Source organism: Molossus molossus, unplaced genomic scaffold (genome assembly GCF_014108415.1).
Source record: "Molossus molossus isolate mMolMol1 unplaced genomic scaffold, mMolMol1.p scaffold_m16_p_12, whole genome shotgun sequence".
Classification (NCBI taxonomy): Eukaryota; Metazoa; Chordata; class Mammalia; order Chiroptera; family Molossidae; genus Molossus; species Molossus molossus.
In genome coordinates this window covers 92,287,420-92,310,444 of record NW_023425347.1, presented here as the reverse complement: position 1 = coordinate 92,310,444, position 23,025 = coordinate 92,287,420, and the positions used below count along the sequence as shown (strand labels likewise).

Genomic DNA, 23,025 nt, shown 5'->3' with positions numbered 1-23,025 from the left:
TAATAATGAAAGCTGAAAGGCAGGGGATTTTATGGAAGATCAGACAGCTTCTCCGGACCACAAGCCGAGGCTCTAACTGCTTCTCTCCCATCAGCCCATTCTCTCTGATTCTGACACATGCCAGGTAAATGTGAACTAGAATCTTACAGCTGTACTGGGCTCGGGGAGCACAACAGGTAGCCTGGGAACAGCCAGGGAGGCAGCGCGCACTTGTGTACACAAGACAGAACTCCACCGGGCCTCCTCACGCGCGGGCAGAATCTTTTACACGCATTCCCTTCTCCCAGCTCACACTGAGCACAGCATGCCTTGAGTCAGGATGAACAGACGCCTGTTTTTTTCTGGAGATACTTAGATGTTTATTCATTCATTCAAATCAATTTCACAATTTTATTACCAAAGTAAAATCATTTTTCTTCCTTCTCTGCCATAATCTATCATCAGCAAATGACCACAGAAAGATAAAAAGTGTTGTTTTCTAAAAACCCTTTCTGCACTGCTTTTTGTCCCCTCTAATACAAAAGTAGCCTCAAAGTGTTCCTAAACCACAAAAAAGGACTTAAACAGTGCCATTTGCCCCTCGTTTTATTCAGACGCTTGAGTGCGCTCCCCCCACCCCCCGGGCTAGAGGTCTACTCTATATATTTCATTCTTCACAGTAAAGAAAAAAACCCATCATTCCCCAACTCCGTGAACAAGGTAAAAATTTTAGGACATCTTTCATTTGCAACAGAGACAACACCCCAGCCAATCAGCAATGCCCCGTCCAGAAAATACCAATTTCCTGCCTCTACCCTTTTTCGCTATTTCTTAAAGATCCGTAAGATTTAAAATCTACTCTTTTAAGAGCAATTTTGTGACTCACACATGTCAATTTATACCTAAAACTAAAAATAAATAATGAGGTTCTTAAACAGGATGACTTTCTCTGACCAGGTTATCAGATGGCTAGACCAGGCTATGGTGACATGAGAGGTCATGAGGTACTGTGGGACAGGCAGGTTCTCTCTCCTCCCTCCCCTGAAATTTCTTCAAGGTTCAGACAGTTCAGTAGTATTAAAAGGGCCGCAGCTGGGACACACCTTAGGTGAAAGAGCTGGGCGATGATCCACAAACCAAGATGTTATTTACACACGTGGCTTTTGAGAAATTGAATCAAAGACTGGGTGGCCCAACCTGAATGAAACAAGAGGCTTAATTAAAATAAGTTCGACACCAATATAGAGTCCTCCACCAGGAGTTACTTTGCAGAGAAGCCACAAGAGGCTAGGTCAGTGCTCCACCTTTAGCTAAGGACGTATCCTCCTCCCCAACGTAAAACAGCAAATGCACCCATAAGGTGGAGTTGTCAGTGAGAGTTCCCTCTGACTCAAGCAAGAAGCAGGAAACAGAAGGATTTCTGATTAACCTGGGAAACAGAATGCAAAACAAAATCAACTTAAATGGGCTTCACAAAAGAGAAAACTCTGTTGGAAGGTCTCATTAAAAAAAAAAATTCATAGACGGGTAGAGAGGAAACTGGGCAATGGCCTTTGGACTTCAGGGGAAAGTCCATCAAGATGCTTTGAGATTCTCAGCTGAGAGAGTGAGTTCATCTTCCATCCATCGATGACTGCACCAGACATGTCCCAAAAGGAGTCTCCATGGAGTCCACCTTCTCCCTGACAACTCTTAACGAAGGTGAGTGCCCGACACATATCCCCCACCGCCCTAACTGCAGCTGGAGCTGGCTGACGCTCCCCTCGGCTCCGCTCCCTGGCTGTGGGTCTGCGTCTTTACCGCCAGGCGCGATTCAGGAGTTTCACCTGTGCCAGTCTCTTAGTGATCATGGTGGCAAAAACCAGGCCAAAGAGGACACTGCTGATTAACACGTAGTCATAGTCATCCTTCAGGACATCAAACTGTTTGGACGGGTAGACTCGAGTCTGGTAAATGTCCAGACCGTAGGCCACAACCTGGAAGGCAGAGGGAATGAGAAGTAGGTAAGTAAGAAAGGCAGCCAGTGATCCAACCACGGCAAACTCAGGTAAGAAAGGAAATGAAACCCTCAGCTGTTTCCCCAGGGATGAAACCAAGAGCAGCTGTCACACAGGGTGGCTGTGGGCTCTACTCACCAAACAAGTGGACTCCAGGCCTGAAGGAGCAGTGTAGATACCTCGCATTCGAGAAACTGTCTGGTTATAGTTGATGAATCGTTCTGCGTGTATCTGTACATCTGGAGAATACGGGATTAGGTTCTCCTCTCTGCAAAACATCAGCCGGGATGGCATTTAAACTGCTGTAAGGGGATCCCTTGGCTGCCCTTTCGGAGTCCTGGGAGCTTTCCAGGCCACATATCTAGCCTCAAATCCTCCTTCAAAGTCTACTAGGTCATTAAAAATTTAGCAGCTAACTGTTAGGAAGGCTGCAAGAAAGCAAGCTGTGTGGAGACTAAGACTAGGATCTGAATTCCTACCTTGTTCTAAATCTAAAAACAAATAACAAACAGACAACCAGTATTCACCCCAGGGGAGAAAAGTCGGGGCCACTTAAAACCAAAACTTTGGGCCACTGGGCCAGTTCCTGCTCTTTAGCCCAGAGTGCCTCTGTCTACACTCCTCTTAAAAACCTCATCATCAAGATGGCGGCCGGCAGGACCGGAGGGAGGGTGAGTACGTGAGAGTGAGCTAGTATGTGAGAGTGAGAGAACGTGAAGGCAGACAACCAAACTCATGCAGTGCAAAGACGCGGAACAGAAGGTTCCTGTGCTGTGGTCGGGAAGCAGCCGGCTACCACAGTAAGTGGCTCTTCAGGGCGCTTCTCCCTGCGCCATAGGGAGGTCCCACCATTTCGGAAGATCCGGGGTCTTCCCTGGGAGGAGGCAGTGGGAGCAGCTAGGGCCCAGCAACCTGAGCTCACCAGTGCACCTGGCACCATCAGACCAGTGGACACTCTGTCAACACAGACCAGTGCACAGTAGCGGAGCTGCCAAGGTGCCAGTTGCAGAAACTGCAAACGGCCAAGAGCCTAGCACCATCCCCCACAGTAGCAGCCCAATCAGAGTCGAGATATACCCCCAGCAACAGAAGCTGGAGAACAGACATCCATCCCCAGGCAACAGAAGCACAGATTAGCAGCTGAGACCCATCCCCAAAAACTACAGCAAAGGCTGAGCAGGAGCTGAGCCCCACGGGGCAGCAGCACTCCCCAGCCACCAGCATCAGGACCTGGGGCTCCACAGAGGCCTGTGCGACCCAGTGGCCCACAAGAGCAGTGGGAAGCCGGGGATTAAGAGGGACTGGTGCGATCTAGCTACCAGTAGGACCCGTGGGGTGCTGAGGCACTAGAGAGGCCTGTGTGACCCAGCTACCCACAAGATAGGCATGGAGTCGGGTCTCCAGAGAGGCCTGTGAGACCCAGCTGCCCACAAGACAGGCATAGAGCTGGGTCTCCAGAAGGGACTGTGCGATTCAGCGGGGCCTGTGCAACCCAGCTGCCCACAAGATAAGCGGGAGCCAGGGCTCCAGTGAGGCCTGTGCAATACAGCTGCCCACAGTACGGGCAAGAAGTGGGGCTCCAACGGCCTGAGCTATGCAGCTACAGGTGGCACCAGCGACCAGCTGGGAACACAGCTCCAGAAGGGCCCACATGATCCAGCAGCAGCACCTACCAGGACACACCAATACCAGCTCCCAGTAGTCAGTCCTCCAGGATCCACAGCAGGCAAGAGGCAACATGCAACAGAACAGTCTGGGAGGCACAGTCGCCTTATTTGATATACAGTGAGCTGACTACACATCCAAACATCCCTCAGCGGGTCTAGAGCTACCAGATAGCTAAAATGGGGAGACAAAGAAACAACACCCAAAGGAAAGAAAAAGAGGAATCACCAGAAAAGGAACTATAAGAATGTGAAGACAGCAACTTGTCAGATAAAGAATTCAAAGCAATGATTTTAAGGGTACTCAAACAATTTGGTGAGAACTACAAGCAACTTAATAAGAATTATGAAGAGCTCACTTCAGCTTAAAAAAAAAGAGGTAGAAGCTATGCATAAAATCAAGAGGAAATGAAGAATGACATAGCAGTTATGAAAAATACCTTCGAAGGGTTCAATAGTAGATTAGAAGAAGCTGAAGAGCAAATCAGCAACTTAGAATACAAGGTAGAGAAAAACACCCAAATAGAGCAGCAAATGGAAAAAAAATTTAAAAAGCAGGAGGAAAGTTTAAGGGAGCTGTGGGACAATACAAAACATTACAATATTCACATTACAGGGATACCGGAAGGAGAAGAATCAGAGAAAGCAATAGAGAACCTGTTTAAAGAAATAATGACAGAAAAATTCCCTAAACTGGTGAAGGAAAAAGTCACACAAGTCCAGGAAACACAGAGAGTCCCAAGCAAGATGAACCCCAGAAGACCCACAGCTAGACACATCATAATAAAAATGGCAAACATTAAAGACAAAGAAAGAATCTTAGAAGAGACAGAAAATTACCAACAAGGGAGCTCCCATTAGACTGTCAGCTGATTTATCAATAGAAACTATGCAGGCCAGAAGAGAGTGGCATGAAGTGTACAAAGTAATGCAAGGCAAGGGTCTGAATACAAGACTACTCTATCCAGCAAGGCTATCATTCACAATTGAAGGAGAAATAAAGAGCTTCACGGATAAAAAATGCTAAAGGAATTTACCACCACCAAACCAGCACTGCAAGAAATGCTGAAGGGACTGTTGTTAGAAGAAGAAGAAAGAGAGAGAGAGAGAGAGAGAGAGGAACACAGGCATAAAATTAAAATAGCAACTAATAACATCTATCAATAATTACCTTAAATGTAAATGGCTTAAATGCTCCAATCAAAAGACACAGGGTAGCTGACTGGATAAGAAAACACGAACCATATATATATATATGCTGTCTACAAGAGACCCACCTCACAACAAAAGACTCACACAGGATGAAAGTGCAGAGATGGGAAAACATTTTCCAAGCAAATGGAAATGGAAAAAAAGCTGGTGTAACAATACTCATATCTGACAAGATAGACTTCAATACAAGGGCCATGATAAGAGACAGAGAAGGTCACTACATAATATTAAAAGGATCAATCCAATAAGAGGATAAAACCCTGGTAAACATACACGCACCAAATACGGGAGCACCAAAATATATTAAAAATCTTCTGGAGGACTTCAAGGGAAAGATCAATAGCAACACAATTATAGTGGGTGACTTTAACATGCCACTGACACCACTGGATAGATCTTCTAGACAAAATATTAACAAGGACACAGAGTCCTTACAAGACAAACTAGATCAGTTGAGCTTCATTGATATTTACAGAACATTTAACCCCAAAGCTGCAGAATATACATTCTTCTCAAGTGCACATGGATCATTCTCAAAGACAGACCACATGTTAGGACACAAAGCAAGTCTCTACAAATTCAATACAATTGAAATCATATCAGGAATCTTCTCAGAACACAGTGACATGAAACTAGAACTCAATTACAATAAAAACACACAAAAACATTCAAACACTTAGAGGCTAAATAGCATGTTATTAAACAACGAATGGGTTACCAAGAAAATCAAGGAAGAAATTAAAAACTTCCTGGAAACCAATGAAAACGAACACACAACAACACAAAATCTATGGGATGCAGCAAAAGCAGTCCTGAGAGGGAAGTTCATAGCACTACAGGCCTACCTCAAGAAACAAAAATTCCTAATTGACTTTCTAACCCTACAACTTAAAGAACTAGAAAGTAAACAAAAAGAAAAACCCAGAGCTAGTAGAAGGAAGGAAATAGTAAAGGTTAGAGCAGAAATAAATGACATAGAGACTAAAAAGATAATTCAAAAGATCAATGAAACAGCCCTGGCCGGTTTGGCTCAGCGGTTGGAGCGTCGGCCTGCGGTACAGAGAGACCCGGGTTCGGGCACGCACCTCGGTTGCAGTTTGTCCCCGGCCCTGGTTGGTCGTGCAGGTGGCAGCCACTCGATGTGTCCCTTCACGTCGATGTTTCTCTCTCTCTCTCTTCCTCACTCTCCCTCCCGCTCTATCTGAACAAAAACTGGAAAAATGTCCTCGGGTGAGGATAAAAAAAAAACAAACAAACAAAAAATCAATGAAACAAAAAGCTGGTTCTTTGAAAAGATAAACAAGCCCTGGCCGGTTTGGCTCAGCGGTTAGAGCGTCGGCCTGTGGTCCGGAGAGGCCCGGGTTCGGTTCCCGCTAAGGGCATGTACCTCGGTTGCAATTTGTCCCCGGCCCTGGTTGGTCGTGCGGGTGGCAGCCACTCGATGTGTCCCTTCACGTCGATGTTTCCCTCTCTCTCTCTTCCTCTCTCTCCCTCCCACTCTGTCTGTACAAAAAATGGAAAAATGTCCTCGGATGAGGATTAAAGAAAAACAAAAAAACAAAAAAACGAAAAGATAAACAAGACTGATGGAACTTTAGCCAGACTCACCAAGGAACAAAGAGAAACTAAATAAACAGAAATGAAAGAGAAGTAACAACTGACACCACAGAAATACAAAGGATCATCGAAACATACTATGAACAATCTATACGCCAACAAATTGGACAATCTAGGAGAAATGGACAAATTTCTACAAACACACAGGCTCCCAAAACTAAACCAGGAAGAGATAGAAAACTTGAACACACCAGTAACAACAAAGGAAATTGAAGATGTAATTAAGAAACTCCCAGCAAACAAAAGCCCAGGCCCAGATGGCTTCACAGGGGAGTTTTACCAAACATTCAAAGAAGATTTAATACCCATTCTCCTCAAACTATTCCAAAAAATCCAAGAAGACAGAACACTTCCAAACTTATTTTATGAGGCCAGCATAATCCTAATTCCAAAACCAGATAAAGACACTACAAAGAAAAAAAACTACAGGCCAATATCCCTGATGAACACAGATGCCAAAATCCTTAACAAAATATTAGCAAATCGGATCCAGTGATACATCAAAAAAATTATTCATCATGACCAAGTGGGTTTTATCCCAGGCATGCAAGGATGGTACAATATTCGCAAATCAATAAATGTGATACACCACATAAATAAAAGGAAAGATAAAAACCACATGATCATATCAATAGATGCTGAAAAAGCATTAGAAAAAATCCAGCACCCATTTCTGATAAAAACGCTCAGCAAGGAGGGAATAGAGGGATCATATCTCAACATAATAAAGGCCACATATGAAAAACACAGCCAACAACACACACAATGGGCAAAAACAAAGAGCAGTCCCCTTAAGAATGAGACCAAGACAGGGATGCCCACTTTTGCCACTCTTATTTAACATAGAACTGGAAGACTTACACACTGCTATTACACATGAAGAAAAAATGAAAGGGATCCAAATTGGAACACAGAAAACCCTAAAGACTCCATCAAAAACCTACTAGAGTTAATAAATAAATTTGGCAAAGTAGCAGGATACAAACTTAACGTCCAGAAATCGACAGCATTCTTATACACCAATGATGAAATCACAGAAAGAGAAACTAAAAAAAAAAATCCCATTTACCATCGCAACAAAAAAGTTAAGATACCTAGGAATAAACTTAACCAAAGAAGTAAAAGACCTCTTCACAGAAAACTACAGGACATTGAAAAAAGAAACAGAAGAAGATATAAAAAAGTGGAAGCATATACCTTGTTCATGGATTGGAAGAATTAACATCATTAAAATGTCCATACTACCCAAGCAATCTATAGATTCAATGCAATCCCCATCAAAATACCAATGACATATTTCACAGAACTAGAACAAACACTCCAAAAGTTCATATGGAACCAGAAAAAACCTCGAATAAACATAGCAATCTTGAAAAAACAACAAGTAGGAGGGATCACAATACCAGATTTCAGGTTATACTACAAATCCACTGTAATTAAAACAGCCTGGTACTGGCACAAGAACAGGCATATAGACCAGTGGAACAGAATAGAGAACCCATAAACTCACCCAAGATAATATGCTCAATTAATATTTGACAAAGGTGGCAAGAGCATACAGTGGAGTTAAGATAGTCTCTTCAATAAATGGTGTTGGGAAAATTGGACAGCTACTTGCAAAAAAATGAAGCTAGACCACCAACTTATACCATACACGAGAATAAACTCAAAATGGATAAAAGACTTAAATATAACTCGTGAATCCATAAAAATTCTAGAAGAAAATGCAGGCAACAAAATTTCAGACATCATACACAGCAGAATTTTCACTGATAAAACACACCTAATGCAAGAGAAACAAAGGAAAAAAGGAACACATGGGACTACATCAAACTAAAAAGCTTCTGCACAGCAAAAGAAACAACCATCAAAACGAAAAGGGATCCCACTATTTGGGAGACCATAATCGCCAATGATGCATCAGATAAGAGGTTAATTTCCAAAATATATAGAGTGCTCCTATACCTCAACAAAAGGAAGACAAAAAACCCAATTAAAAAATGGGCAGAGTACCTAAATGGACACCTTTCCAAACAGGACATCCAAATGGCCAAGAGACATATGAAGAAATGCTCAACATCACTAATCATCAGAGAGATGCAAATTAAAACCACTATGAGGTATCACCTCACACCTGTCAGAATGGTCGCCATCAACAAATCATCAAACAACAAGTGTTGGCAAGGGTGTGGAGAAAAGGGGGCTCTAGTACACTGCTGGTGGGAATGCAGACTGGTGCTACTACTGTGGAAAATACTATGGTGTTACCTCAAAAAATTAAAATTGAACTGCCATTTGACCCAGGTGATCCCACTTGTAGGAATATACCCTAAGAAACCTGAAACACCAATCAGAAAGAATATATGTACCCCTGTGTTCATAGCAGCACTATTTACAATAGCTAAGATCTGGAAACAACCCAAGTGTCCATCAGTAGACAAATGGATAAAAAAGCTGTGGTACATATACACAATGGAGTACTATGCAGCTATAAGAAAGAAAGATCTCTTATCCTTTGCGATGGCACAGAAGGACCTAGAGAGTATTATACTAAGCGAAACAAGCCAAGCAGAGAAAGACAAATATCACATGATCTCACTTATTTGTGGAGTATAATGAACTAAACAAACTGATGAACTAAACTGACCCAGAGACATAGAGGTGGGGTACAGACTGACAAGCCTCGGAGGAAGGAGGATTGGGGGTGAAGAGATAAACCACAGAACTTATATGCATGTATATATGACCAACAAACATAGACAACAAAGCTGGGGATGGGGCAGGGGGGATGGGGAGGAGGGTGTCAATGGGGGAAAAAGGAGAAACATCTATAACAAAAACAAATTAATAATAAAAAAAAAACATTATCATCCCGGGTCTCTTTCCCAGCTTTATCCTCCCCTCCCCAGTCTCTCCCTCCTCCAAACCATACTCCTCCCCTTTCCTCATGTGCAAAGACAGATCTACTGTCTCCGTGCTGCCCAGTTTCTCACACCCCTAAGGGAAGAGAATTCAGAATGGAGGTGAGAAAATATGCAGAAATGATAGCTAGAATTACTCAAATTCATACTAACAGTGACAAGCTGTTGACTTCCCTACATGACCCAGCCCCGATGACCTCCCTGACCTCATTTCCTCGTGTCCCCACCACCAGCTGCTCCAGCCTCACTGGCCTCCCCCTCCCTCTAACTCACGGACATGCTCTTAGGACATCTGCACCGGCCCTTCCCTCCACCTAAAAAGTCCCCAGATCTCTACAGGGTAGCTTCCTTCCTCCTTCAGAGTTTTAATACAGTCACCATTTCAGAGGGGCTTTCCCTGGCCACCCCTCAAGGTTCAACCACACATATCCCCCTAACCCTTCATAACCCGTCCCGGTTGCTTTTTTCCTCAACATTTACGAGTAGCTAGGAGTTCATCTTATTTATGGTCCATCTCCCCGACCAGAATGTCAGCTGCAGGAGGGTGGACATATCTCTCAGACCTGTTCACTGCTACACCCCCAGCCCCCAGCACAGCAGGGCAGCAAGCACCAGACTGAGGGCCGCACGTGACCAAAGGTTAAGTTCCTTAAGGTCAGAGCCTTCACCCTGCCCACAGGGGTCTCACCTGCTTTGTTCTGTTGGGATCTCAGGACGGCGGGGATCCAGCAAGGCCTTAGGGAGGGAAAGAATCGCTCCGGAAGGTAGTCCGACTGCAGAGAAAGAAGTCAAAGTGAATGTTCACACCAATCGATCGACCCCACATTAGGGCTAGTTACAAAAATGTCACTATCAAAGAAATTTAAAATTGAGTTTAAAACAACAACAACAAAAGGGTCCATGAGGTTCCCTGATATGGCCCCAAACGATAACCTAATAATATGCACAGATCTGAATGAAGGTTCCCACTTTTGAAGATAATGGTTTCCTCACATTTCCTGAGCATCAGGAAATAAGGTTCTAGAATCAAGAAATGAGTAACGATGAGACCGAAGCGCGTGGAAGTCCACTCGGATCTCTTCACCCCTCCTTTCCCTTCAATACTACCTGCCCCGAAGGTCTCCCCTCCGTGAGCCGAGCGGGCCGTGGGCACGGCCACAGCAGTGGGGCCAGGGAGGTCCAGAGGGCACGAGAGCCCGCTGCTTCCGGAAACGGCGGGCCTGAACCTCGGGAAACTGCTGAGAGGGCTGTGCTCCTCGTATGAGAATAAAATAGTGGTACCAAGTGCCTGTCAAAGCCCTGAGTCCCAAACGTCTTTGGGAAAATCAGCCAGAGCAGCCTGTTACCCATCGCTAAGTCCAGAGCTTGGACGACATAAGGATGAGACCTAACCATGCCAGTTTCTGCAGTCAGCACAGGCCCTCTGCTGGGAATAACATCAGGGCTCAACTCTCTGAGCGAGGTGACAATGCAGAACAGAAGTGGTCCATTGGAAGTGAGAATGAAACGCGTCATCTGTGGTGGCAAAGCAGACTAAGGAACTCTTCCTGCTGAAATAAAGCCCCTCAAGCTGACCTTCCCTCGCGGTGGTCACACGTGGCTCCGCTGGCAACGTATGCCTGGCTGTCCTTCAGTGTGGCTGCCCAAGGGAACCCAATCGCCCCCCCCCAGCCACTCACTAAGCAGGTGTCGGCTGGTGATGCCCCGCTCGGTGATGGTGGCTTCCATGGCACTGATCGAGGAGGGGAAGATGTAGGACTGCTGGAGGACCTGTGGCAGCTGGGGCCGGTCCAGGGAGCTGAAGGCGGTGGCGTTGTACTGCTCGGTGCCCTCGTAGAGCTCCAGCACGGTGAACTCGTTGCGCCGGGCCTTGGTATTCCAGTACTGGTACTGCGGAGGGAAGAGGGGCAGCTGGGGCACAGCTGCGGGTCCAACTGGACAGGAAACTACATGGAGCACATCTTTCCAATCAGCTACACACCCAGGAAGGGAAGAAACCACCCAGCTCCCCAGTTTTCTTCCTTGCTAAGTTTACTAGCTTTCAGAGTCACTTTCTCTAGGCCACCCAGAGTTCACCACAAGAAAGAAAGAATTCTCAAGACTCTCGGAAATCGGAGTAATAGCTAACATTTGAGTGCTTACTATGCGCCAGGCATTGTTATACGCCAGACCAGCAGGGAGCGTTACTACCCCTACTTCACAAATGATGCAACACACAGAGCTTAAATAACTAGTTCGGTCAAGGTTGTACGGCCAGGAAATGGAAGGGCTGGGATCAAACCTCAGCCTAACCCTAACCAGCACTCCATGCTGGCATCGAGGGTTTTGGATCCTAAAAAACACAAAGCAGCAACTGGTTCTGGAGCACGAGGCAGTGAGAGGATCAGGAGGCAGAGACCAGCCACACAGCCCTGAGCTGTCAGGGCCCTGGTGGCGACATGACTTCACTGTGACTCCTTACCACCACCCAGTTCTCTGAGTGCACGATGTGGACGGGGCCCTTGGCCTTCCTCTGCACGGAGGAGTGGATGATGCGCCCAGTGACACCGTCCACGAGGAAGATGCCGATGAAGGTGCGCTCGTGGTGTACGTCTGTGCTCTCGGTCACCACGGCCAGCAGGTTGGGGTTCAGGCTCTGGGGGGGGAGAAAAGCTCCCTCAGAACCACAGTGGCACTCACAGCTCCACTCCACTGAGAGCCCAGGCGGTGAGGCAGGCCTGGAGCTTGCTGGCCTGGCAGAGGAATCAGGTTCTGTTAGAGGAGCTGCCCTTGAGTCTGCTGGGTGCTGGGTGCCATGCCACGTGCTTTGCCTGCCTCGTTTCACTGAATCCATAAACAACCTTGCAAAATAGCTATTATTGTCCACATTTCACTTGCTAGAATCACAGACATAGCAAATGGTAGCTCAAGATACAATCCAGGTCTGCCCAGTCACTGGCCCAAGTACCTGCTCCAGCAACGCTGTTTCTCTCCAGCAGTGTCCTCCCTATCACTGAATCAATGGACAGGTCTCAGTTCTCACCTCACCTCAGCCACTAGTACCATGTGACACGGGATCACTCACGTCGTGAAACACTTTCTCTACCTGGCATCCAGGACACCCACTCCCGGGTTTCTTTCTGCTCACTGGCCACGCCTTCTCAGACTCTTCTGCGGGCTCCTGCTCATCTCCCGATCTCTGGTGGTGACCTCAGCCGTCTCCTGGCTTCCACACCATCTACAGGTGCTGGCTTCACGAATCCGAGCCAGACCTCTCCCTGAACTCCAGACTTGACTAACAGCCTGCCAGCTCAGTATCTCTTCTTAGATGTCTTATCTCAAACTTCTCATGCCCCAAACTGAACTCCTGCTCTATCCCTGCTGAAGCCTGCTCCCTCAGGGCTCCCATGCGCATGTCAGACCTGGAACCTCTGAGTCATCCTCAGCCCCTCCCTCTCACACATCCTACCCACCAGCACCGCCTACTGGCTCCACCCTCAGAAGTGCCCAGCCCAGCCCAGCCAGTGTGGCTCAGTGGAGTGAGCGTCAGTCCATGGACTGAGAGGTCCGGGTTGAATTCCCGGTCAGGGCACATGCCCGGGTTATGGGCTTGATGCAGGAGGCAGCCGATCAATGTTTCTCTCTCACATAGATGTTTCTATCTCTCTCTCCCTTCCTCTCTCTCTAAAAAATAATAAAAATATTAAAAAACAAAGTGTTCCCCCTGATATTTCCAGTACCCACCTGGCATCATACACTTATTACAATATTACTTTTTTTAAAAAAGTACCCAGAATCAGATCCTTTTTCACCACCCCAACCTGGATTATTACAACAGCCCACTGCCAGCCTGCTCTCCTCCTCGGCCACGACAGGCTGGTCTCGACACGGCAGGACAAACGCATGCACCTGTTACATCTCAGTCGCTGCCTCTTCTCTGCTCAGAACTTCCCAGTGGCTCTCTGACTCATTCCAAAGGTCAGAGTGATGGCCTGTGATCTGGCCCTGTCTCCTCCTGACCTGAGCAACCCGAACTTCCCTCCTCAAAGATCCCACTGTAGTCACACTATCCGCCTTGCTGTTTCTAGAACACTCCAGGCATGCTCTGGCTTTTCTGTCCAGAAGGCTCATCCCCAGGTATCAGATGACTCACTTCTTCACTCCTTTGAGCTTCGTTTACGTGTCGTTTTCCCAGTAAGACCCTCGCTGACCCCAATGCCAAGCTCCCTTTCCCTCTTCTCAGTTCCTATTTTCCTATAAAACCGGTTACCCTCTAATATGCTATCTAATGTACCTACTTCTTTTCTTTATTGGCCTCTTTCAAATACAGTGAAAGGCTCGCGAGCACGGAAAGTATCTGTCTTGCTCACTCATGTATCTGGAGTACCTGCACCCAGCTGGCACTCGAAGTGATGAAAGGAAAAGCTGCTGCTTCACCTCTATGGTATTCCTCCCAAACCCACAACTGCAGTCTGACCATGAGAAAACCATCGGACAAACCCAAACTGAGAGACATTCTACAAACTCCTAACTAGTATTCTTCAATACTATCCAGGCCATGAAAAACTGTCAAAGACCACAGGAAGCCAGAGGCATGACACCCTGCAATGTGGGGCCCTGGACTAGATCCTGGGGTAGGAAAAGACGTTAATGGAAAAGCTGGAGAAACCCAAATAAAGACTGGAATTTAGTTCATAGTCTTGGACCAATGTTGGTGTCTTAGTTTAGACAGATGTACTATGGTCCCCTAGGGAAACTAGACAAGGGATTTATGAGATTCTATGTAGTATCTTTGCAGCTTTTCTATACATCTAAAATTAAGCCAAAGAAAAAGTTTGCTTAAAAAAAAAAAGCCTAACCTTAAAAAATTGCATAATGAACGTGAATCCAAAGAGCCTTACTCCTATTATGCTTTCCACAGCAAAAACACAAGTATTCCAGTATATTTTACCTCGTACAAATGAAATTACAGTAGCCCCGGCCAGCGTGGCTCAGCGGTTAGAGCATCAGCCTGCGTACCTGGGTTGCAGGTTCAATCTCCAGCCCCAGTCAGGGTTGTGCAGGAGGCAATCAATCGATGTGTCTCTCTCACATCGATGTACCTCTCTCTCTCTCTTTCCCTCCCTCCCTCCCGCCCTCCCTTCCCTCTAGCTACAAATCAGTGGAAGAATATCCTTAGGTGAGGATAAACAAAAGGAAATCACACAGTAAGTGTTTTCTAGTGCAAGTCGAAGTCACTTCGGAATGTGCATCACTCTGGCTGTTCTGAACAAGCAGCACGGCTGCGCCCACGTGGGAGGCGCCATCAGTGAAGACTGCCAGCCGCCAGCACTAACAATAACGGTAGCGGTGCGGAGGACAACATTTCAATCACGTTATTTAAACACAGAAGTCAGGCCCTGGCCGGTTTGGCTCAGCGGTTAGAGCATCGGCCTGCGGTCTGGAGAGACCCGGGTTCGGTTCCCGCTAAGGGCATGTACCTCGGTTGCAGTTTGTCCCCGGCCCTGGTTGGTCGTGCGTGTGGCAGCCACTCGATGTGTTCCTTTCACATCGATGTTTCTCTCTCTCTCTGTTCCTCTCTCTCCCTCCCACTCTACCTGAACAAAAAATGGAAAAATGTCCTCGGGTGAGGATAAAAAAATAATAATAAAAAATAAATAAATAAATAAACACAGAAGTCAGGAAGCCTAAGGAACTGACCCACGGACAGGCTGAGGCAGAGCCAGTCTGAACCTGGACAGTCCAGCGGGAGGCTTGCGCTCTGCCTCATGCTTCGTGCAGCAGCTTCCCGTCCAGATCGGTGGCCACGTGACTCTGCTCTGTTACATCTCCTCCTCTATCTCAGCCTCTGCTATGCCAGAGGGTGTTAATTAATGCCCATTACTACAGTGACTATATTCTCTCACAGGACAGTTTTGCAGCCCACAAGTCACCTCTCCATCTCCAGCCCTTTACTATTAACTAGAGTGCTAAATCCCAGAGACGGCTGATGGGTCAACTAAGGTTTAACCCAAGAAAGTTGTATCAGCCGGCTAGTGTGGCTCAGTGGTTGAGCATCGACCCCTGCACCAAGAGGTCGTCAGTTAGATTCATGGTCAGGGCACATGCCCAGGTTGTGGGTCCGAGCCCCAGTGCAGGGCATGCAGGAGGCAGCTAACTGATGTTCTCTCTCATTGATGTTTTTCTCTCTCCCTCCCTCTCCCTTCCTCTCTCTCTAAAATCAATAAAGAAAAAAAAAAAGAAAGTTCTATCAGTACTATCACTAAAAATAACAACAGCTAACATCTATTGGGCAGTAGCCTTATGCCAGGCCCCAGGCTAAGCATGAGTCTCTCGTGTGATCATCACGACAACCTAGAAGGGCACAGTGTGCCCATTTCACAGACAATACGTTAGGTTCATAGGGATTAAATGACTCACTCAAGGTCTTGCACCTACCAAATTCTAGAGCCAGAATTCAAACCCTTGCTCTTCCGCTCTGTAGCAGAGCCGTGTTGTACCTTGTAGAGTACGCTGCGGTCCCCCATCACTCGGCCCTGGGAATGGACGTGCTCGCTGCTGCGCTTCCCCTTCACCTTGACAATACGCTGCACTTCTGGGGGAATGGTCAGCTCCCAACTCAGTTCAGTGGAGAGATCCTAGAGCAGAGTCAAAAGAGCAGCACCTGTAATCAGGAGGCTACACCTGGACCCGAGACAGCTGTCACAGGACGGGTCCTACAGTCCATTATCTGCACCTTGGTGCTGGAAGAAACAGAAAAACCACAATGAGGATGTGAAGAAGTTTTAGAACTCTCAGTTTGAATTAGAAAGATACTAAAGCCATTGAAAAAGCAGAGGATTATTCAATAGCTTCCCATTGTTTATCTGAGTAGGAAATATCCAAAGAAAATTTACCACTTATTGTTAAAGAATCCATATATTGGGCCAGCATACAGATCACTGAGTTGGGAGGAACCTCAAAATATTAAGGACACGTTCTTTAGAGTCATAGGAAACCAATAATCAAATCTGTATGGTTAAATTTATTACAGGGGGACGGGAGAGAGGCCAAGGGACTCCTGGGGTGCTGGTGCCGCTCTGCTCCCTGATCTGACTGCCATGGACACCCATGTTCCTTTTCTGAAGGGTCACCAGAGCCAGGCCCTGCTTTATGGGATTTACATGTACTCGCTCCCTGACTCCTCACAATAATCCTATGAGGTAGGTACTATCATCTTCTTCGACAGACGAGAAAACAGTGCTAGGGAAATCCTACACCAAGGTCACAAAGTTAGTAGCTGAGGTTTCACACATGGGCAGTTGGGTCTAAGCTCTTAGCCTCCACATCACAGTGGCTCCCCAAGGTCCTGCAGGACAGGATGGGAGGGCCGTCAGGTGAGCACATACCACAAACGACTCCTCTATGCAGCCCTGCTAGCAAGACCAAGACCAGGCCTTTGCAAACCTCCGAGCTGGACCTCAGACCAGTGTGCATCACTGCTGAAAGAGTGGGACTCAAGTATGTCAGGGTCAGAGCAAATCAACCCCACTTCTTGAAATAAAATTCGAAGTACACATTCTGTCAAGAGTAGGTTAATAACATCATCTTCATGTAGAAAGTACTATCACGTAGAAAGTACTATTACTCAACCCCCACTCCCACCTCCCACCCTCCCCAAAATGGAGGAAAATGTCCCTTCTCTCTTCTATAGAAAAGAAATGCAGGAGGCAAACTCCATGGGAGCAAAGTCTACTGTCCACTGCTCTTTCCACAGCACCTGGAACCATGCCTGTGATGCTGCAGCTGCTCAACAAGAAAACAACTTTGAATCAGACATCAGGACTATGCTGATCTAAATTCACAACAGAATGAATAGTATCATTCACTTCTTAGACAAATAACCAGAAAACACCCATATCTCTCCTACAAGAGTCCTGCCAAGATGCCCCTTCCCTACCTTCCGAAGTCGATATCCACACAGCCGTCCCTGTTCGGCACCCACCAAGTAGAAGAAGATGGAAGGAGCCAGCTCATGGAGCTGTCGCAAGACATTCCGAGTGGCTGGGAAAGCTGTGACCTTGAAAACACCCGAGGGCCCAAGAAAAGAGTTCAAGGCAAAGGTTAGGAGTCTCTCGGCAGTTTCTCAATACTCACCACTATTTCCCATCAGAGAGAGCCTTAATAAAACAGCAAATCGTAAAACAATTCATGTCTACTGAACTTAATTAGGGCTTGAAATTTAGTTCTGTTAAGGGCCAGAGTTTGCACAAACGCAGAAAGAGTAATCAAGAGGCTCAGAGATGCCCCTCCAGCCCAAGGTGCTCCAACTGCACACAGCTCCCATCTCTGCTCCCCTGGCTCTTCTCTGAGCCCCCACCCCTGCCACCAACTCCACTCGGATGTCCTCCAGCCACTCTGAAGATGTCATACCTTATACTCATCATCTATCAGCAGCAGCACCTTGGCATAGTCTTGATCCATGATGGGGAGCAGCAAAGACTGCAAGATGGGGCGCTTCAGCACTGGTGGAGCCACCTGACTCCACTTCCCAAAAATGGGGTTGAAGACATAGAGAGAACTCATTCCTGTCTCCTGAAACGGACAAACTGTCAGATTTCACCCAGGTGAAAAGAACGCACGTCCTAGAGGTAAATGTGGAAAGCTGGGACTTCAGCTCAGCTGTGCTGGATTCCTTAGTCTTTGCTCTCTTTGTGGAAAACAGGTAAATGGTCCCCGAGACTAATGTGTCAAAAGGGAAATAAACTTCCTCTTCACTCCAAAGCTAACCAAGAACTGGACAGGCTCAGGGACCAGTAAAATGGCCAAGAACCAATTCAGCAACCCCAGGGCAGCCCTTTCGGCAGAACGCTTCCCAGCCCCCTTTACAGAGTACCAGAATGAACCCACAAAAATCCATCTAATTCTGGGGGGCAGAGATACAAAGAGCTTCGTGTCCTGCTCGCTCCCACCAGAGGTGAGGAAACCGCCTATGCTGGGAGGAAGGCGAGCTGGCGCACTACACATCTGGTAGCCACACCACTGTCCGCACTTCACGTCAGTCCTGGATGGTCCCTCCACTCAGGGAAAAACCTGAAGAAACAGTTCTAACACCTGGACACTGATCTTTAACTCTCATATGATCCTAAAGGCCTAGAACAAACTTAAGTTACAAGACACCAGAGAGCCACACCACTCTGGCTGAAATCAGAGGTGGCCTCACCTTGTCCTTTACCAGGAGGGTGCACTGTGGAGGGTGGGGGAAGTGAGCAGTGGTTCTCTGCACCATGAGTTTAAAGGAGGAGTCTGGCTTCACGTCGGGGAGATACTGTTTCCACAAGATGGTGCCAGAGCTGCTCTCAATGCCGAAAAGCTGCAGGATAAACAAATAACTGCTCACTACAGAAAGGAAAGCGAAGAACTGATTCTACCCAGGAGAACCAGAACCTGTGCTCTCCCGACCACCCCCGGGGCCTCAGGAGGCTTGGTACCGGGGCTCCAGCCCCTTACCTTGCCTGAGGCTGTCACCATCACCATCATCTTCTGGAGGTTGAATTCATCTCTGGCCAGCGTGTCTATGTTGATCTCGTTCTTAATCTGACTTCGGGGCTTCCGAGCATCGTAAAACATTTTCCAGAGGTGGGAGGTCCACGCCTGCAGCAGGATGAGCTGGGACGAGAGGCGTTTCAGGAACATCCCCAGCAAGCCGTCTGGTGTCAAGGAAAAGGTGAAACAGCTGAGGCTCCCTCCCCATCAGACCAGGTGTTCCCAGCAGGGGATACTTGCTCTTCCTAACGAGGGTCACTCCCTCTCCTTGGCTCCACACCCCGGTGCACGCCCGAGGGGTAGTCCTATGTCTGATGCCAACAGTCTCACACTCCAGACAGCCAGGCAGGAACTTCCAAACCTACTTACCTGGCTCACAGTGCTTCACCTGCCTGGATCTCAGAATAAGAGGCTAAACGCCAGGGACCAGCCATGCAGGACGCAGCCATGCTGTGAATGTCTCCACCACAGCCCCACATCCAGAATGGCCAGAGGAAGGCTCTGGGTGCCAGGAAACCAGAAAGGGAGCGATGTGGGGTGCAGGGGTGCATATGTACATGTATCATGAACAGCTACTTCCATTTTCCACTGTTTCAGTCCTTTGACAACTATTTAACCTGCACTCAACAGACCTACTTGCAACCAACTTCCGGGGCTATCACTTTCTCTCTCCGACTCCATCCATGACCCGCCACCCTCAAGTCTCCTCTACAGAGTAGATTTGGTCACTGAAACGAGGGAGCACAGTAAAGGGCGTGGCCTCTGGAGTCCGGCAGGCCTGGATTAAAATCCCAACTCCACTCTTTGCTGGCTGGGTGACCTTGGGAAATGTACTTGACCTTGTGGCCTCCGGTTCCTCATCAGTACAATGGCACGGAACCTACTGACTGGGCTGCTGAGGTGACACACAGTGTGGGGCACACAGAAAGTGTCACTGAAAAGGAGGAGTGCCCTTTCTCATGGAACTTTTCTTCAGCTCAAGGAAGACAAGTGAGAAGCAAACAGGACAAGCCACAGCCACAGCAGTCCACGCACACACGAAATATACCTTGCTGATGCAAGTCAGGAAAAACAAAGAATTAACCCAAAGCTAGCCACGTGGGCAGGCAACGAGCAACAAGGCAGCAGGAAGCAGTTTACCTTGAATCGCTGGATCCAGGCAGCAAAAATAAATAGTAAAGTCAAATTAATCCTCAGCTTAAGAAAACCCACAGAGCCTGCCGGGGTGCCTGGCCCAGAGCAGGCCCTCGACAATGACAGCGAGACGAGTGGGTGGAAGGGCGACATGTGGGGAAGGAATGAATCAGAGTAGTGGGAACCACGTCTGTCCTAGGGGTTGGGACTGTGGGGGGCCTCAGGCACTGGCCACAGTACCTGGGTCACCTGGTCATGTCTCGCTAAAAAGCATGGTTGTTGCTCTGGGGACAATGGGCGCACCATGCCTGACAGGTGCCCGACACACACCAGGTACTTGGACAACGGCAGCTCTCACTACATTAAACTAAGTTTCTTTCCTCAGGGCCCTTCCCTAGAGTCACAAGTGACACCTCTCAGAGGAAAGAATGGTACACAAACCATTTGGCCACAAAGTACTGCAAACTGGTCTCAGAGCCGGTTCAGAACAGACTGACACACGGCCGCACCCCGGGAGCCAGGGATGCTGTGACACAGCATCGCTTGTGGTCCAACTAACAGCCCCCCTCCCAAAGCACCCCCTCAGCCACTCTGCTGTCCTAACCTCGAGTCCATACCTGCCTTCTTGCCAAATTCTCCTTCCAGCTCAGCCTGCGCCCCAGTCAGGGGAAGGTCCACCATCTCTAGGCACACCACCTCTGCCAGAGACTCCTCCCGGCTCCACAACACCGCCTTCCCTGCTGGAGAAACCATGGTCACAAAGCTAGGCCCGCTCCTCACCTCTTGAAGAGACTTGCTGGCTCAGGGATTCCCTGCAGCTCTTGTGTGAAAAAGAGAAACAGAGCAAGAGGCTAGATTCAAGAGGTCAAGCAAGGAAAGTTCCATGTCCCACCTGAGAATGCTAAGCAATTCCTCAAAAGCAGGTGACACGCTCTGGAGAAAATATCAGGGGATGCTCTACGTGACTTTTCCGGAAGCCTGCCCACAGCCCCAGACAAGGAGCCTGCTGGGCTCACAGGCGGTCCTAGAGGAATGGACTCAATGAGGTCTGCTCACCCAGCTGCTGCAGGAAAAGTAGCAGGTGATCCTCTGTCTGCACCAAGGCCCGGTAGCCCACGGAGTCATCCTTCTTCAAGAACACCTGGATGTACAGCTATAAAGTAAACAGTCAAGACCACTGCAGTCAGCGAGAATTCAAATGCCTCCTGGACCCCAGGCCCCAAGAGTCAAAGCCTGAGGAGTGGTCGGAGGTCCAGGTCACGGCATTACTTGATGTCTAAACAATACGGCCATTACCTGGACGCCAATACGATAACACATTCTTAGGAGCCAACACAACGATGCTAGGCTCGAGCTCAGATCTCATCATGGAGGAAACCTGAGTACTTCTTGGGTCCCATATCCTTCACTATGTGCCAATCACACCTCGCTAAGCCAGCAGGAGGCCAGGATTAGACTTCCCATTTTAGAAACAAAAAGCCCCGGCCCAGACGGCTGAGGAACACAACCGAACACACAGGAAGGCGACGCCGGGCAGCAACGAGGAATGCGACGCCGGGCCAGTGACCCCTCGCCAGCTGTGACTCAGGACAGGTCCTGGATCTCCAGTGTCCTCGTTTGTAAGCACCACCTCACAAGGCTGTTGGCAGGGTTACGTCAGCGCACACACGGAGAGCTCTGTGCGGTGCCTGGCACAATGACTACTTGGAATGAAAGGTATCTGCTTCACCATTATTCACAGGAACGTATGCCAGGTCAGTGGCGCAGGAAGAACTAGAACCCAGGACCAGAGAGCTCTATCCAGGACTCATGGCTGCGACCTGGCCCTGAGGAAGGGCGCCCCAGGACAGAGCCTGAAGACAAAGGCCCCCACTCACCCGCTCTGGCCGAGTGCTGTTCTGCTCCAAGCTAAAGGTGATCGTGGTGTCCAGCAGCCGCCGGCCTGTCTCCACTAAGTAGAGGTTAATGGTGTAGGTCTGGTTGAAGCAAGCCAGCAAGTCCTAGGGGAACAGACAGCACGGGTGACCTAGAGGGATCCCCCAAAGCAAAGCCTCCCAAAGGAAGTCTAAGAACTGAGGGGCAAAGTACCCTAGAGAAGGTGCAGGCCAGGAGAGGGAATATATGCAAAGGAAAATAAAAGAGCAAAGAAAGCGAAATCCTAAGGCAGAAATGAAATACCGGAGTATATACAAAAAATTACAGCCGCTGTGCTTGCCCAGTGCCCGGAGACTTTCCCCCAGAGGCAAAGCCATGAGCAGGGAAGCGGCAGGCCCTCTGGGGGAGCTCAGGAGCCACAGCAGACCCCGTGCTCCAGCCAGGCTCCCTCTCTCTGCTCGTGCAAGTGCACATTCAAACGACTCTACCAGCTGGGGGCCCAGAAATGTAGACATGAAGGCCAGAGAAGTGATTAACAACAGAGTCTAGAGATGCTACTTCCTAATCTCCCAACTAAAAAGAATCGAGAGAAATATTATTTACACAACTTAGGAAATCTCATTTGAGGCTAGAAACTCTAGACCAGCCCATGGCCTAAACTGCACCCCAACTTCACTGGGTGACCTCCTGGGTCTAGGTCTGGCATACTGCCCAATGCTGCACCCTACCTGTGGACCAGACTTCTCCGAAAAGCTCCCCATTGATGCGTCTTCGGAACTGCTGGGTTTCTGCTGGGAAAAGCGGACAGGAGGGGAACACTGAGCCAAAGGGTCACTTCCCAGTCACCAAACGGAGCTTCCACCTCTGGGTCTTCTCAGCACTTGGGAGAAGGCAAATCTCAATTCCCCATTCCCGCCCACAGAGCCTACGTAACCTTTAACAGTCCCAGACCAAAGTGAGGTCATCATATTAGGGCCCCACTCCTGGGGACCAAGGGGGTGTACAGAAAGCTCTAGATGATGAGGTCTTGCTTCCCAACAGCCTCCTGTCCCTGGGTTCAACGTGACCAGGAGACTGTGCCCAGACCAGCTGCCTGTGGTCCCGGCAGACACAGGGAAGGAA

At 48.1% G+C, this 23,025-nt stretch overlaps 1 protein-coding gene across 8 annotated transcripts in view; it reads right to left on the bottom strand.

Moving 5' to 3' along the window:
• Window positions 1–249: 249 nt before the first annotated feature.
• EMC1 (ER membrane protein complex subunit 1) overlaps window positions 250–23,025 on the bottom strand; it is a 33,402-nt gene continuing 10,626 nt past the window's right edge. Inside the window, exons 10-24 of one of the 8 annotated variants that reach the window (XM_036255271.1) lie at window positions 22,632–22,694; window positions 21,906–22,028; window positions 21,085–21,181; window positions 20,646–20,768; window positions 20,035–20,043; window positions 18,859–19,058; window positions 18,572–18,721; window positions 17,782–17,943; window positions 17,309–17,428; window positions 15,870–16,007; window positions 11,852–12,025; window positions 11,070–11,280; window positions 10,079–10,163; window positions 2,115–2,244; window positions 250–1,955 (exon numbers count right to left, since the gene is read on the bottom strand). In XM_036255271.1, coding sequence (XP_036111164.1) covers window positions 1,776–1,955; window positions 2,115–2,244; window positions 10,079–10,163; window positions 11,070–11,280; window positions 11,852–12,025; window positions 15,870–16,007; window positions 17,309–17,428; window positions 17,782–17,943; window positions 18,572–18,721; window positions 18,859–19,058; window positions 20,035–20,043; window positions 20,646–20,768; window positions 21,085–21,181; window positions 21,906–22,028; window positions 22,632–22,694 — 1,965 coding nt within the window. In that variant the 3' untranslated portion in view covers window positions 250–1,775. The remainder of the gene's footprint in view (window positions 1,956–2,114; window positions 2,245–10,078; window positions 10,164–11,069; window positions 11,281–11,851; window positions 12,026–15,869; window positions 16,008–17,308; window positions 17,429–17,781; window positions 17,944–18,571; window positions 18,722–18,858; window positions 19,059–20,034; window positions 20,044–20,645; window positions 20,769–21,084; window positions 21,182–21,905; window positions 22,029–22,631; window positions 22,695–23,025) is intronic. The other 7 variants (XM_036255275.1, XM_036255273.1, XM_036255272.1 and 4 more) reach the window with 7 other exon arrangements.